This window comes from Neofelis nebulosa, chromosome 12, assembly GCF_028018385.1.
Source record: "Neofelis nebulosa isolate mNeoNeb1 chromosome 12, mNeoNeb1.pri, whole genome shotgun sequence".
In the NCBI taxonomy this organism is placed as follows: Eukaryota; Metazoa; Chordata; class Mammalia; order Carnivora; family Felidae; genus Neofelis; species Neofelis nebulosa.
In genome coordinates, this window is record NC_080793.1 from 55436523 (window position 1) to 55452370 (window position 15848).

Below are 15848 nucleotides of genomic sequence, written 5' to 3' on the forward strand. Positions count from 1 at the left end.
AGTGCATTATATAAAGAGTGATTTAGCAGAAGGTATAAACTCCAGAAGTTTGGAGCTGAGATTATCCTGTATATATTGATTTTATTTTTATTATGGGAAGAGAGATGTTCATTGTATATTCTTTGATTCATTCTCTGCAATAACGCATGTGCTTCCTACTCATACTTTCTTAAAAATATTTTAAGGTTAATCTTGGCCTACCTGATATTGAAATAGAATTCATGGGGCGCCTGGGTGGATCAGTCGGTTGAGTGTCCAACTCTCGGTTTCGTCGCAGGTCATGATTTCACGGTTCATGGGATCGAGGCCCGCTTCGGGCTCCATGCTGGGAGTGTGGAGCCTGCTTGGGATTTTCTCTCTCTCTGTCTCTCTCTGCCCCTCCCCCATTTGTGCACGTGTGTGCTCGCTTTCTCTCTCCCTCTTGCTCAAAATACGTAGACACTTAAAAAAATACAATTCAGCTAACAGAGAACATATTTAGCGAACACATTAAAATTCTGGGTAAGAAAAATTCCTCGAAAATCTGCATTCCTTTTGGAGTCATATATTCAACTTGAATCAGTTAGGAGAGAGGAAGATTAAGTAGATTGTGTGTTCTTCGAGTGAATCACAAGGGCTCTAGAGTTTTGTTGCCATAGTCCCAGGACACCTTTTCTCTCATTAGAGCTTTTGAAGGCCTGATAGAAATAGGGAAAGAAAGAAACTGTTCTTAAGCACTGTCCTTTGACACCAACCTGCCTGGTCTCACTTTGCATATTATCTCTGCCACTGACTTTGCTGTTGTGATAACCCCCTGTTAAGAAGACCTCCCCTTAATACCTTACTCATTCTCCAAAGTCCAGTACAAGCTATGGTTTCTCCACAGAGTTCTTGGATCATTCAAGCGTGGATTAGATTCTTCTTCCCATGAAGTCCTATAGAATTTCTTGGTCATGTTTTTCATTGGGCATTTTCATTATAATCTGCATTACGCTGGTATTTCTGGTTTTTTCCTAAGTGTTTTGTTCACCTAGATTTTTTTTTTCACCGTTTTTTATTTATTTTTGGGACAGAGAGAGACAGAGCATGAACGGGGGAGGGGCAGAGAGAGAGGGAGACACAGAATCGGAAACAGGCTCCAGGCTCCGAGCCGTCAGCCCGGAGCCCGACGCGGGGCTCGAACTCACGGACCGCGAGATCGTGACCTGGCTGAAGTCAGACGCTTAACCGACTGCGCCACCCAGGCGCCCCTTGTTCACCCAGATTTTTGTCCAATCTGTTTTATTAAGGACGGGAACTATCTCAGACTGTCCTGAATCCCTTGCAGCACCTGCCTGTAATGGACACAAGTAACAAGTTGTTGAATGAACAGATTTGCAGCAAATAGGTTCATTTATACCTCTTCATCTGCTTTTGGTGTATTTTGAACTGTTCACTCTTTGCTAACTACTCCAGACTGCCAGGGAGGAGATGTGGGGAAGAAATCATAGAAAGAAGGGAACTCCCATTGTTGAATGACTGTTATGCACTAGACAGGATGCTGGGCTTTGATCACTCTTTACCTCATTTCATCCTGAAAATAATCATAGGTGCTAGGTTACTATTCTTCTCATTTTACAGTTTGGGAAATTGGAGCATAGAGCTCAGAAGTGGCAGAGGGAGTTCAGAGTCAATGGCTACCTCCCGAGATTCTTCTCCTTCTAATACAACATGCTGCCTCCTGGATTTATTCAAGATGTCCAGAAACCAATTTTTAAAATTGGAACAGATGTCATCCATTGTATCAAAACCAATACTTATATATAAACATCTCAGTTCCAAATGTATCAGCGAACTCAAAAAGATTTCCTTTTTTTTTTTTTCAAAGAAAGAGAGTGTGAGCATATGCATGGGGGAGGGGCAGACGGAGAGGGTGAGAGAATCCCAAGCAGGCTCTGCACTGTCAGCATAGAGCCCAATGTGGGGCTCGATCTCATGACCTGAGCCAAAATCAAAAGTTGGATGTTTAAACGATTAAGATTCCTTGATTTACAAAATAATACCTTAAAGTGTAAAACTCCACGAGTACATTTTAAGTGATTTTTATAAATTTGGGCATAAAAACTAAAAAACAAAACATAAATATTGAGTAAAAGCCACACTTAACTATTCATACATGAAACCTCAATGTGTATTTTGGGAGGAAAAAACTTGGCTTTTATGTTCATATGTGTCAATGTTACTCATATACCTGCCCTAATACAAGAGTTAGTTATATCAAATAATGATTAATATGTTTTCTAATGCATTCTAACATTAATGTTAATATTCTAATTTGATTTATTGAACAAATGATTTGGTTTTTGAGAACCGACTATATACAAAACACCTTGCGTGGTGTTGAGCAATAGGAAACATGTCGTTTCCTCTGACGCATCTACAGACTAGTGTGGTGACAGATGTAGTGACAACTGTTACAAAGGGGTGAGGGAAGAAGGCTGGGGACTGGGAAGAGGGGAAGTGGTAATCAATGATTATAGTCTGAGTGCCTCAAACTTGAACAGTGTCCAAACTTGAACACTGGCATCATGAGGAAGTCTTCCAAGTTGTACCCTGGTGGATGGCTGAGGTTCGAGTCTCAGGGTAAAGAAAGTTTGCCCAGGGGCATGGCAAGTATTAGATTATTACATTCAAAAAGAGATGGCAAGTGTAAATGTCATTCTTGATGTTTCTTTTTGTTTTATTCCTCAGCGCCCATAACCCAGGGAACTGGAGTCAACTTCCCAATTGGAGAAATCCCGAGCCAACCATACTATCATGACATGAACTCGGGGGTCAATCTTCAGAGGTCACTGTCTTCTCCACCAAGCAGGTAACTGAAGGAAGAAGTGTGCTTATTCTCGGTCTATGTGCAGATTGGTAGACGGGTGTGCAGATAGGAAGGTAGGTAGATATGCAGATGGGTGGGTAGGTAAAGATAGAGGGGAAAGAAAGCCAAGAAAGAGCTCAAGACTTTTTGCTGATTTTACATATATTTTTCATCTTAGATGATTAAATTTATTTTGATATTTGAAAATTAAATGTAATTGTTGTTCAAGGCATTTAAAAAAATCTTTTGGGTGGGACAAAGCAACTCTGAAGCTATATGAATGATTTTTCCAGAGCATTACATACACCCGTGATCAAATGTAAGCACATACATGAATTCCAGAGCAAAACATTTCATTGTATGATATCCACTTTTTAAGAATAAGGGAATATGGGTGATTATTTTCCTAAGCTGTTCTAATGAAAGTTAGTTGCATTTGAATTAATTATGGGGCTATGCCCATTTATGTGTTTATTAACTGAGTTCAATTTTATATCACTTATGGTCAAACTGTATTTTCATATAGTTTGCATAGCAAGGCAATTTGGTTTATTATCACTAAAATTGTGACATAGTTGGGTCTTAAAAATGCTTTAGTTTTTCTACAATTGAGTGTGAATAGTACTTTCTTATTTGGTCTGATTCGGTCTTATTTGGTCTGATGGGTCAGCCATTTGGTTTTTGATATTATGCCATTCACAATAAAAACGGTTTCGAAAACATTTCTTTGTTATTTCCTTATGAAAATCTTTTCTGTCTCACTCTCAGTCTCTCTTGTGTATTCACTGCTGATTCACAGCTGAGAGAATTAGCTTTATGGAGAGCTTGAAAACATGTGCATCCTAACTTTGGATACCATAGAAATAAACTAAAGAACAATTATTAACTCTCACCGTGGTTTTGCATGGATAGAAATCGCCATCTTTACATCATGTTCATACTCTGGGAACCATGAGTCCAATATTAATCACAAATACATTGGTGAATACACACAGAGGTACGTGTGCTTCTAGGATTTGGAAACAGTGCAGCGAAAACGGGGCCGTCTTGGAAGTCAGAAGTCCTTACTTTGTATCAGGCTGCTTCCACTAACATGCCCTGGGAAATTCACGGAATTTCTCCAAATTTGTCTCCCCACTTGCAAGAAAAAGGAGGACCGATTTATGTATGGGAGTCTGCATAATGTGACATTATGTTTATTAGCACTGCATAGTTAATTCAGAAGATACGTTTTTTTTAGTTTTTACCTACAGAGATGTGAATAAGGGTTCTTTTTTTTCTTAATTGAAGGAAACACATCCATTTTCATAGTCCTTATGACTGTTTAACAGGGCATTGGTGGGAATATATGAAAACAGTATATCATGCCAAATGGGCTGTGCCATGAAATAGCTTTTTAAGCTCTACCCTAAATATTTACTTTACTATTTTTAAAAAACTTTTAAAGCGTTCTTAGTTTGTTTTTTAATGTTTACTTACTTTTGAGAGAGACAAAGATAGAGTGTGAGCGGGAGAGGGGCAGAGAGAGAGGGAGACACAGAATCTGAAGCAGGCTTCCAGGTTCTGAGCTGTCAGCACAAAGCCCGATGTGGGACTCGAACTCACAAACCCTGAGATCACAGCCTGAGCTGAAGTCGGATACTCAACTGACTGAGCCACCCCGGTGCCCATATATTTACTTTTCTTAATAATTGGGATGAACCATGTTTTCTTTATTAAAATATATCATTTTAGAAGTATATCATTTGGTTTGAAGTTGGCAATGGCCTGTATTTCATGGTTGATCATAAGAATAAAAGATCACATGGGGCACCTGGGTGGCTTAGTAGGTTAGGCAACTGACTCTTGATTTTGGCTCAGGTCACGATCTCACAGTTCATGAGTTCTAGCCCTGCATCATGCTCTTTGCTGACAGTGTGGAACCTGCTTGGGATTCTCTCTCTGCCCCTCCACTGGTCACATGCTCTTTCTCAAAATATATAAACTTAACAAAAAATAAAGGATCTCTAACCTACTTTTTAGAAGAATATAAAGAATATATAAAATAATTTATAATCAATAAAGTATAACAGAATTTTTAAATATTATTAATTATAGGATTGCTGATAATAATTACTATTCAATAAGTATCTTCTAAATGTCAGCCACTTAACTAAGAGATTTCCATTTAATAACTCATTTAAGCCTCTCAACCACTCCCCTTTGAACTAGGTTTTATTGTTTCCATTTTATAAATGATTAAATGAGTTTAGAAAGGTTAAGGAGCTTACTACTAAGAAGTAGTGAGTGGTCTAGTCAAGATTTGGTACGAGGCTGGTTCCACTCCAAAGTTCATGTTCCACTTTAGTCAATTGCCTTATCTTTGAATTAATATGAAAAGATTACATTGTTAATGGCAAGTGCTATGCTAATGAATATTATTAATATTGATAATAATGATAAGAGTCAGGTAAGTCTTAACAGTTTGAGAATTAGTACACACATCACATCAAGAATACACTTTTTAGTCCTGAAATTTCTTTGGAAATCTACTTCAAGAGGTAAATATAATAAACATCCTACCTGTTAGGCAGGTACAGTTATAATATGGTGTAATAAATGATATATACAACTAGAAATACTTGCTATGCCTATAGAAGTCTTGAATACACTCTATTATTTCAGAAATTATTTCTGGGAGACTATTACTTTGGTTTATGTAAACTTTCACAGTAAAAATCTTCTCAAATCATATACTGTCACATGCTACACGCTGTCTTAGCCCACTAATGTAACTATTATCATATTTTAACAGCAAAAGACCCAAAACTATATCTATAGATGAAAATATGGAACCAAGTCCTACAGGAGACTTCTATCCCTCTCCGAATTCACCAGCTGCTGGAAGTCGAACATGGCATGAAAGAGATCAAGGTGAGCGATAAGGAGGTTCCTCTAGAGACTTTCGAGTACGATGCCAGCTGGCTTCAAAAGTTCCATTTAGTCAAAATTTCATAATTGAATCGATATGGATTATATTTTCTTCATAAAATGATGGCAGTGAAATTATTTTTAGATAATGTACCAGTCACATGTCATCAAAGTTACAAAAGTCCCTTATTTTCCATGTCTATTGGACTTTTTCTCCCGGACGGAATGATCTTTTAGAACCTCCAATTATGGATGTCTGTCTGCATTCGTGGGTTGGATTGCAGCAAGACTACAAGCTCTGATTCAATGAGATCAGATTGCTACTCTGTGTGGGGTATTTCAGGGAGTAGCCACACTTTGAGCGGTTTACAGGTGCCAGTTACTGACAATTCCCATTTCAAGGAAGCCATAATCCCATTTGGGAAGTGGGTGCAGCGTAAACAATGAATACAAGTGTAATGTAAGGAACTTTGTGTCTGGGTCAATCTAATTGTTCTTTCTAGATGAAACTATGACCCAGTTGTAGGGCAGCTTTGAAGAAAAGTAGAATTTTATAGACGTCATTTGGCTCTCTAAATGGAGACTTAGCTCTTTTTCATTCTTAAAGTCTATCGGATTAAATATATTTCATTAGACATCCTCATGCCTTTTGGCTACAATGAGAGGAAGAGTATTAAACATAGAAATTAAAAAATTAGCTAACTCCAGTGTCTTGTTGGTATGTGTGTAAATATGATTTACATCAGCAGCATAAAAAATAGTTGAAAATTTATCTTTTACATCAGATATTACATTTTATTAAAAGTGTAAAAGAAAAAAAATCTCTTTACCAATGGCTTTTAGCCCATGACTTGAGTGTCTATATCTCAGGTTGGGGGACTGTGTACTGGGTTACCTCAGGAGACAAATGACTCTGAAGCATAGCAGTTAAAGTCAAAATCAGCTCCTTATTCAGGAGCTGCTGAATATTACTTATGGACGTTTGCTATAAATAGACGTTGCTATATAGACGTTGCTTATTTGCTGCTCCCCATTTTCATACCACGCGCCATAGGGTTTAAAGAATAATGAAACAACTTCATGGAGGAATTGGACTTTGAGTCAGGTGGGTCTCCTTTAGCATGTTGAGATTGTTAACTGGTAAAGAAGGGGCAAGGCAGGCAGAGGGAAAGGTAGAGCCAAGCACTGCGCAAGAGTTTCAGAATGGCCACGTTGTACTGTGTGGCGGGACACTGCGTGGGTAAGGAAATAAGGAGAGGTGATGGGCTGTTTTAAAGAAGGATCTGAAAATCAGCTGGAGAGTTTCGGCTCTGAGATGACCTCCCCCTCTTCCAAACCTATTCTTCAGACAGCAGACAGGGTCTTTATAAAACTTAATACCATCATATTACTGCCTGGCTTAAATCCTTCAGCAACTTTCCAGTCCTCTTAGGAGAAAATCCAAATTCTCTTGTATGATGGACAAGCCCTGTTCCTTGTCTGGCCTCAGACCGCCACCCTGGCCTCAGCAGGTGCTGGCTGCTGTTTCTTCTTGCACTTTACTTGCTGCTTTGTAATACTGGGGAAGGCAAAACCTAAGAGCTTCATCTAAGCCATGCCCTCTGGAACTCTCCTCTTCGAACTCTCCATCTGGCACAGTTTTTGGCATCTTTCAAGTCCCAGCCTAAATTGAGGAAGTTCAATCTAAATTAGATCTTGCTATTTTTCTCTCCTGACACCCCATAGTGTCCTTTCATTGTTCTCGTAATAGATAGTTACGTGCTCATTTATGGGATTCATTGTGTAAATCTGTTTGCGCTGTGAGGGCAGGGACCTTATCTATTTTAGCTATTATGTAACCAGCACCTTGGTGCATAGTAGGGGCACAAAAGATATTTGTTGGATAAATGAAACACTGATAGAGCATAAGTCTCATTAGTGAAGGCAAGAAATAGTATTTCTGGGACTTTCACCAGATTTGCAGAAGTAAGAATAAAAAAACAAAACCCTCAACCCTTTATATATTATTGCTTGTTTAACTGGGCATTGTCAGTTTCTTCTAAACAAAGCCATATTTTCCCCTTCTGAAAATTATTCTGGAAAAGATTCTAATGGTAATAATAATAACACTGTGAATGTGTGGGAATGGATGTGTTGTTCAGAAGTGTAGGTGTTCTTTATTATAGAGAGTGTCACTTTTTAAAAATTGATTCCTCTTTCAGCCTATTGAATAAAGCCAATCTCAAATCATATTATAAAACATTTTTGAAAAGTAGAAGGGAAACTGTCATTCTTTCTCTTTGTAAAATCATTGCATTGTCTTGGTGATTTTCTTTTGTCAAGATGACTAGAATTACTGGAGAAGTCTGGAAGGGCATATTATATTAAGAGTAAGGAAGAATGATCCATTCTCAAGTGTACTTACAAAAAAAAAAAAAAACTCTTGTCACTTTAATTCTGAAGACCCTGAAGACTTTGTAATGTGCACAATAAGCCATTGTGGGAAGAAGACTTGAACTACAATAAAAAAAAAAAAATGAGGGCAGTACAGTACTATCTTTTTAAATTTGCTAAGCCAGATGCAGTCCTTTTGTTCTTAGAAAATTGCTTTTTTAAAATTTGCAAAATAAAATGCCCCATGGTTGTTCTTGTCCGTCTTCCACTATTCTTCAGACACACTTGCCCATCATGAAGGGACTATTCTAAAGGGCGTACCGAGCACCACTCGATATGTGTAATGGCTTTAGTCCATGTCTTACACTTGTTTCTCCCACAAAGCCCTGCGCTGATTGGTAATCAATAACTACGTATTGGTTGATTGAAATATGCTTGTGTTTATAATTGGCAGAAATGTTTAAAATTTACCATCAGTTATTTCCCAAGCACGCCTGATTCTGTTAAGTGTTCACTTTGTATATTAAAAGCCTGCCAGAGCCCTTAGCAACACTAATTTTTGAAACATAAGAATTAAAGGTAACAAAATTAGGGACAATACGTGGCCTTCTACTTTCCCTTATAATCTGAACACCAACCTAAACGACCATTGAGATTTATTCCATGTAGGCAAAAATATAGGATATAAGATCACTAAAGTAATACTGTATACTCGGTGTATTTTAAGAAGAAATCAGGCAAATTTGCAGTGAAAAAAATCTAGGTTTATGTAATAATTAATATTTATATGCTTCCTAATAATTTAATGAAAAAAGTATTTTTATTTTAGGGTATTATAAGCATAATTACTCATATTTGTATGTCTTTTCTTTTTTCACAATGCAGGAAAGTTACAGTGTCCTAGTCATAAAAGAATTGTAATTTTTAATTTTGCAGAATAGAGACATGAACATTTAAAAACTAAGCACTATGTAATAGTGTCAGACAGTTGGTAGGAATCTATATAATTTGCTTAAATTTCCCCTGATATATAGTGAGGGAAACTAAACTAAATTTATCAGTATCTACATTATGTAATACTTATATTTTTACCTTGTGTTCTTTTACATGTTGGGAAGGGAAGGAAAAAAGAAAACTGGCCATTAACAAAGAGCCAGACAGCCGCTGTTACATTTCTTTCCTAGATTCTAAAGCATTCTTTCTTGCTAATCTCTTCTATGAATTTCCCAGCCTTAAACTTCCTGACTGTTCCAACGCACTTGAAAACTTGGGTTTTTTGTATATGGTGTTCCATCATTTTCAGTTTTGATGGTTAAATTAATAGAACCAGATTAGCTTATCAATGTGCATGCTGACAACTTCTTTTATTCCAATAGCACACAAAAAATACCATATGAGATCTTGTGTGCCTTAATTTTTTTCCACCTGAGCCATTTCAGAGACTCAATTCCTACTTGATGTACTTTTCTTGAAATCATTAGAGTACTTTTTATAACTTCTAATAAAAGAGGAAAAAAAAAGAAATAGGTCTTGTGTTTTCTTCTAATAAATTACTTTCATGGGGCTAAGTCTTGTCATATGATAATGCCTGGGAATTTTTTAATAACTTTTTTTGATGTTTATTTATTCATTTTTATGAGAGAGACAGAGCATGAGTGGGGGAGGGGCAGAGAGAGAGAGAGGGAGACACAGGATCCAAAGCAGGCTCCAGGCTCTGAGCTGTCAGCACAGAGCCCTATGCAGGGATTGAACTCGTGCACCACGAGATCATGACCCGAGTTGAAGTCGGGCACTTAACGGACTGAGCCACCCAGGCTCCCCAATACCTAGGAATTGAACAGACTGACAAATGGTATGCTTGGATATTTGAAACAATGCTTTATCAGTCACATTCTGTCATTGTCATTCTAATACTTACAGATTCATCTAAGTCTGCATATAAGGCTCCTAAAACACTATTTAATAGACATTTATGACACAGTAAATATATTTGTTATATACAGCTGGGCTTTCTAAATGGAAAACTAAGCAGCTTCTCAGTCTGATGAGTATTTAAACAACTTAGTTTTATAAATTGTAAATTCCAAAAAACCTTTTCATGCAGTAAAATTTTACTAATTCCAACACACTTAGGATTTTAGGTAATTGGACTCAATTAACATTTATCAAATGCCTCTTATTTGCCAGGAGGTTTTCTAGGCATTGGGCACATAAATATGAATAAATTAAATTTCCAGCCCTTGACCTGCTGAGCAGAAAAATAATATTCTGCTATTTATGAAGAAAGGTTCTTCACAGAGAATAAATCATGTAAAGCAGACTATGAGGGGACTGTCTGTGCCTCAGAACTAGTTTACTTTTAAGCAGTATGGGACGTAAATCTTTACACAAAAATCAATGAATTGGTATGTTACCCGAAACTAGCACTACTTAGCAGTATATTGGTAGGTTATTAGAATTTTAAGGGTAGTTTAAAAATGTATACTGGACTCTCAAATAGGTAGTATTCAGGCATCATGTTCTGGTTGCTCTAAGTACTAGAAAATAACACTAACTTTAAAAATTTACAGTTCAATCACATAAATAAGTCTCTTCAGTTAGTCTTTTGAAGTGTTCATATATTTCCTAGCCCTAGAGATATTTTGTAATAATTTTTCAACTGTTTCATTGGTAGTGTAGTTTTAAATCTTGTGCTAAATGTCAGGTTCCGCTTCGTAGAGTTGTACGAGAATGTAGTGTTAAATATCCAATGAATTGAACCAAAAGTCTCCAGGGAACACTGGGCTACAGAATAATAATGCCAACCCAACATCATGAGTTCAGTCAGTCATAGAAAATATAATGATAGAACCAGAATAAGAGACCAGTATTTCTTGGTGGGAGTTGAAGGAATGTTAATAGGCACACTGGATACAAGAGCATTCAGCTGAGTTTGGAAAACTCCATTGTAACAAAAATGTAACCTTTTTTTTCATTCATGAATCAATTTGTAGAATGTTTAATATACTGCCATGTGCTATCAATGTGGCTATCCTTGAGTGGATATTGACCGTGTTTAAGTTTGTGAGGTCAGAACATCTTTTTTTTTCCCACTCAAGAATCTACAGAGAGGTTTAATCCTAGGTTCAAATTTTGGAAAACAGTGCTTTAACCTTAACTACAGTTCAACAAATGATACAATCTCAAGATTTCTGTAGAAGAAATAAAAGGAAAGATTTCTATAGAAATATGGGAGCTGCATAAATGAGCAGCTTTTACAAACAGTTGAATAACTACTGTCTGGGGGTCATTAACATTAAAGAAGTCCTAGAAGAAGGCAAGGCAAATGCTTAGTAATCTTCCTGGAAGGATTTTTAAGCTCCCTTTGGGAACCAGATAGAACACCAACAATTCCTTACATTCTTAAGGTTTATATCACAAGGATTAAATATCAAGTGCTCAAATATCAAATTTTGAGCTGGACAAAATCTGACATATAAGTGCTTTTGATAAGTACACGTCAAGAAATGGTTTGAATGTAATGTGCAAGCACAATTTTTAAGGTTTTTTGTTTGTTTGTTTAGCTGATAATTGAAAATATCGAAAGTGAATGATTTGCAGCTCTTGCCAAACTTTCTGTGAACCTCTCCATGTATCATGATGCCATTGGAGAGCAAACTCCACACTCCGGGGATTCCTTTGTCCTGCTATATTTCTTTCTCCTTCAGCTACACTGCTATAGTTGAAAAATCACAACGTGAGCATCTTTCGAACAGAAAGAAAAACAATAAATCGTAGGTGAAAGCTTTCATCAGCAGCTTCTAACAAGAGGAGTATTTTGGACGGGGCAAACCTGGGGACTTGTTAGAAAGACCAATACTACTTAATAGGGGAAAGTTATATTCAGTGCTCTGGAGACTTCATGACTTGAAAATATAGCATTTTTTTTCAGACAAACGACATTGGATAATTAGTTTGGAAAAATAACAGCTTGCGATTTAATGCTGGGTCTCTGGATTGATGGAGCACAGCCTAAAATAGGAAAGTGGAAAACCCATGAGAGATGGTGCGCTCAGTGCGATGGTACGCCTTGCAAAGTTTCTTGGAGTGATAAAAGGTTTTAATTCAAATCCTTTTACACATTGATGTCATGTTTAAGTTTATTTTAAAGTAGTTTAGAAAGCCAGTTCCTTTTGAGTTATTATACTATGAATATCATATACAGTAAGAGATTGATTTTTCAGGGATAGAACACGGATTATTAGAACCCTAAGCAAGATGTAGTTCAAGCGCCTTCTTTTTCAGCTAAGCAATCTGAGGATCAGTGAGGGGCTGTCTTATCCCAAGTGTCTGGATAATGAAGAGCAGAGCCTAGGTCTTCTTTTTTAAAGGCTGGGTTTTTTTCCCCTCTGTCGTCCCACAACCCATCTAGAGAATAAATATGTAAACTTAACCTATTTAGGGAGAAATGGAGAAATAGGAGAATTTGAAAGTATTCAACATTGTCTTGGCAGATGGACAGTTTTTCACGGAAGAGTCTGTTAAATCTTGTAGAACAAAAATGGGGGAGTGGAGGTGAATTTATGAGTTTTCAGGGTTCTGGAAGAATTGTCAAAACAAAGTATTGAGATAGTAAAATGTATTTCTGATTTTTTTTTAAACCTATCTCTTAATATTAGTGTCATGATTAAAAGTTTTTGAACTAAAAAAACGAACAAGATATGCATGCTTGTGATAGATAAATGTGGAGAAGAGACTTGGATTGAATGTTGAAACATGATGTTTTAAAAGCTTTTTTGTTTGGGAAAACATGAAAGTAGACAGCTTCATAAGGTAAACGTCCATGTACCCAGCTTTAAACTGTTACCAACATTGCCAATCTTGTTGTTGCATTTACTAACTCTCTGTTTTTTGAAGTTTTCTTAAAATTAAAGCCCAGACATTGTCATTTTACTTATAAATACGTCTAAGTGTTTTTATTTTTATTTTTAACACAACCCCAATACTAGCATCGATTTAACAAACGTAATAATAATTGCTTAATACCACCTAATATGTATTCCATGTTTAAATTCCCCAGAATATTTCATAGGCTGTTTTGTTTAAGTGGGGACCCAAAACGGTCCATTTAATGTGGTTGTATTTTCAGCCTCTTTTTAACCTATAATAGTTATATTGACTGTTTTTCTGTATTAACAATTTTTATTCTAACTCCTTTTTCTATGTCATCTATTTGCTGAAGGAACCACAGAAACGTAATTTTGTGTTCAATAAATACATGTAAATGAGGAAAACCAGATCTTCCTGCCCTTTGTGGCTACTGTTTACTGAGCACTTACTACCTTCGAGGACTGGGCCAAGACTTTACATGTATTTTGCTTTTCAACGCTAGTAAAAGAAAAACCATTTTACAGATCATTTAAACTAATCACTACATTGATTAAGAAAGTTGACATCAATCACACAGATGATAAGTAGCAGAAGTAAAATGGGAACCCTTGTTCATTTTGCTGCAGAACCCATACTACATAACTACTGTCCAAACAAGTTATCGTGATGTGCTTTGCAAACTAGTTATAAAACCTCTATGACGTTTTTGTTTTGTTTTGTTTTTTTCCCCTAATACATGGAACTTAAATACAGATAAATGCACGTAATGTAAGAAGGGTGTGTAGACTGTAGGGTTTCATGAATACAGTCCTTGGACTGGTCATGTTAAGATCTCATTTATATTTAATACTAAGACGTTGTTAATAAATAATCCTAAAATCTTGGGGCGCCTGGCTGGCTCAATTGGTAAAACACATGACTCAATCTTGGGGTCGTGAGTTCAAGCCCCACGTTGGGCCTAGAGCTTAGTTTAAAAAAAAAATGTAATTAAAAGGGGCACCTGGGTGGCTCGGTCGTTTGAGCGTCCAACTTCGGCTCCGGTCATGATCTCACAGTTCGTGAGTTCGAGCCCCGCGTCGGGCTCTGTGCTGACAGCTCGGAGCCTGGAGCCTGCTTCACATTCTGTGTCTCCGGCTCTCTCTGCGCCTCCCCCCACTCGCACTCTGTCTCTCAAAAATGAATAAATGTTAAAAAAAATTTTTAAAACCCATAATTAATAAAAATAATCCTAAAGTCTAGAATGTCATATATCCATATGTGCATATTTTAGTTCTGTTTCAATTTTTTGCCTTATGCTTAAAGCACTATCATGGTGATCAGGAAACCACGTACTGGTGTGGCCTTAGACAAATCCCTTAATTTCAGAAAGATTTAGAGTTTTCATCTGCAAAATAACAGGGTTGAATACTAAGGTCCCTTCTTGTCCAAAATTCTAGATTTTAAATTAATTGAACAAAAAGAATTTTTAGATCTGCACTACTTGAGTTTTTAAGCTTTCATTAACATGGATCTTTTTGAAAATTCAGAAAGTTTTCTGTTTCCTAAATTATTTGTTAGATGTTTATTTTAAATACTGTCTTTGAATAACACAATAATTGGGCTGTTTATGGGCTCGCAGGCACCATATGTTTTGCCTTATAGCTGAGGAATGTGCAGTTCTTACAAATACATGTCCTGTCCTGCACCATCCTGGTACAACAAATGATTGATAGAGATTGAGTTATTATAACAGAACCTTGTTATGGGATCAGTGTCTCCTACTTTGAAAATAAATGACTCAGCCAGACGGCAACATTTATTTTCTCTAAATGACTAGGGATGTAGCAATAGGAGACCATTATCCTGTGACAATATTCTGTTTCATTGACATTATCTCACAAATGTAATTGGTCCATTACTAAATAGAGGTTTTGTTACTGATCAATTTCACGTGATTTCTAAAACCATTAGGAAAATAAATATGCCATCATAGTAATTTCATTGACAGAAGGTTCTTTTTTTCTTCATTTACATTTGTTAGAGGAAAAATACAGATTTAGGTTGAACTTAAACACTACAATTTATACCAGTTTTGGCTACTTTTCCATTAAGAGAAATAGAATATTGTGCAGAGTAATCATATTTGCATTGAGCGGCTGAACTAACGACCTTAACATTTTCGTGATTTTTTTCCTCTACCACACTAAACCACATCAAATCATAATTGTTCCTAAGCAATTAGTTTACTACCTCATTTTAATGATTTTATTTGAAATAAGTTCCAGATCATTTCTAGGACTTTCCTGTAAATCCACTAAAGTAACACATCAGTTAAATCAGCCCTAACCATTACCAGCATGGATAATAACAGCATTAGTAACAACAGAAACCTTGAGATGTCTTGTAGCATAAATGTTTCTAAATGCATGGCTTTTCCCCAAATGTTCTCCTCTAAAATCTCATCTGTAATCTTGTTAAATTAGAACTCTTCCAGTATCTTTCTGACTTTTACAGCTAAGGTTACGGTATTGATTTTATTTTATAGTCCATGGCTCTCAGATGCTTAACACTAATAAGCCTCTATAGCCAAGAGGTTTTCCCCAGAGGCATGGTGAATAGCAGCTATTTACCTATGCCAATATTTAATAAGGGACTAAAATATACTCCAAATCCTGCATAATTGTGTGGTGTTTTTCCTCCTTGCAAGCAAGGTTTTCTGACATTACTCAAGACACTTTACCATTGTCTGTCTGTTAAAATGAAATTGCTTAATGGACAAAAGCATTTTGAAGTATTTTTTAAAAGTAGTTTTCATTTATTCAGCATTCATTTAGCACTCTTCTTCATTATTCAAAGGGTTGTTGTCGTTTTTTTTTTTTTTTTTTTTAAA

The 15848-nt window shown here is 36.4% G+C and overlaps 1 protein-coding gene across 12 annotated transcripts in view; it reads left to right on the forward strand.

Annotated features, from left to right (window-relative positions):
- Positions 1 to 15848, forward strand: part of NFIB (nuclear factor I B) — a 458972-nt gene that overhangs the window by 389351 nt on the left and 53773 nt on the right. For all 12 annotated transcript variants that reach the window (XM_058695324.1, XM_058695325.1, XM_058695329.1 and 9 more), the window contains exons 5-6: positions 2710 to 2830; positions 5622 to 5740. In XM_058695324.1, coding sequence (XP_058551307.1) covers positions 2710 to 2830; positions 5622 to 5740 — 240 coding nt within the window. The remainder of the gene's footprint in view (positions 1 to 2709; positions 2831 to 5621; positions 5741 to 15848) is intronic.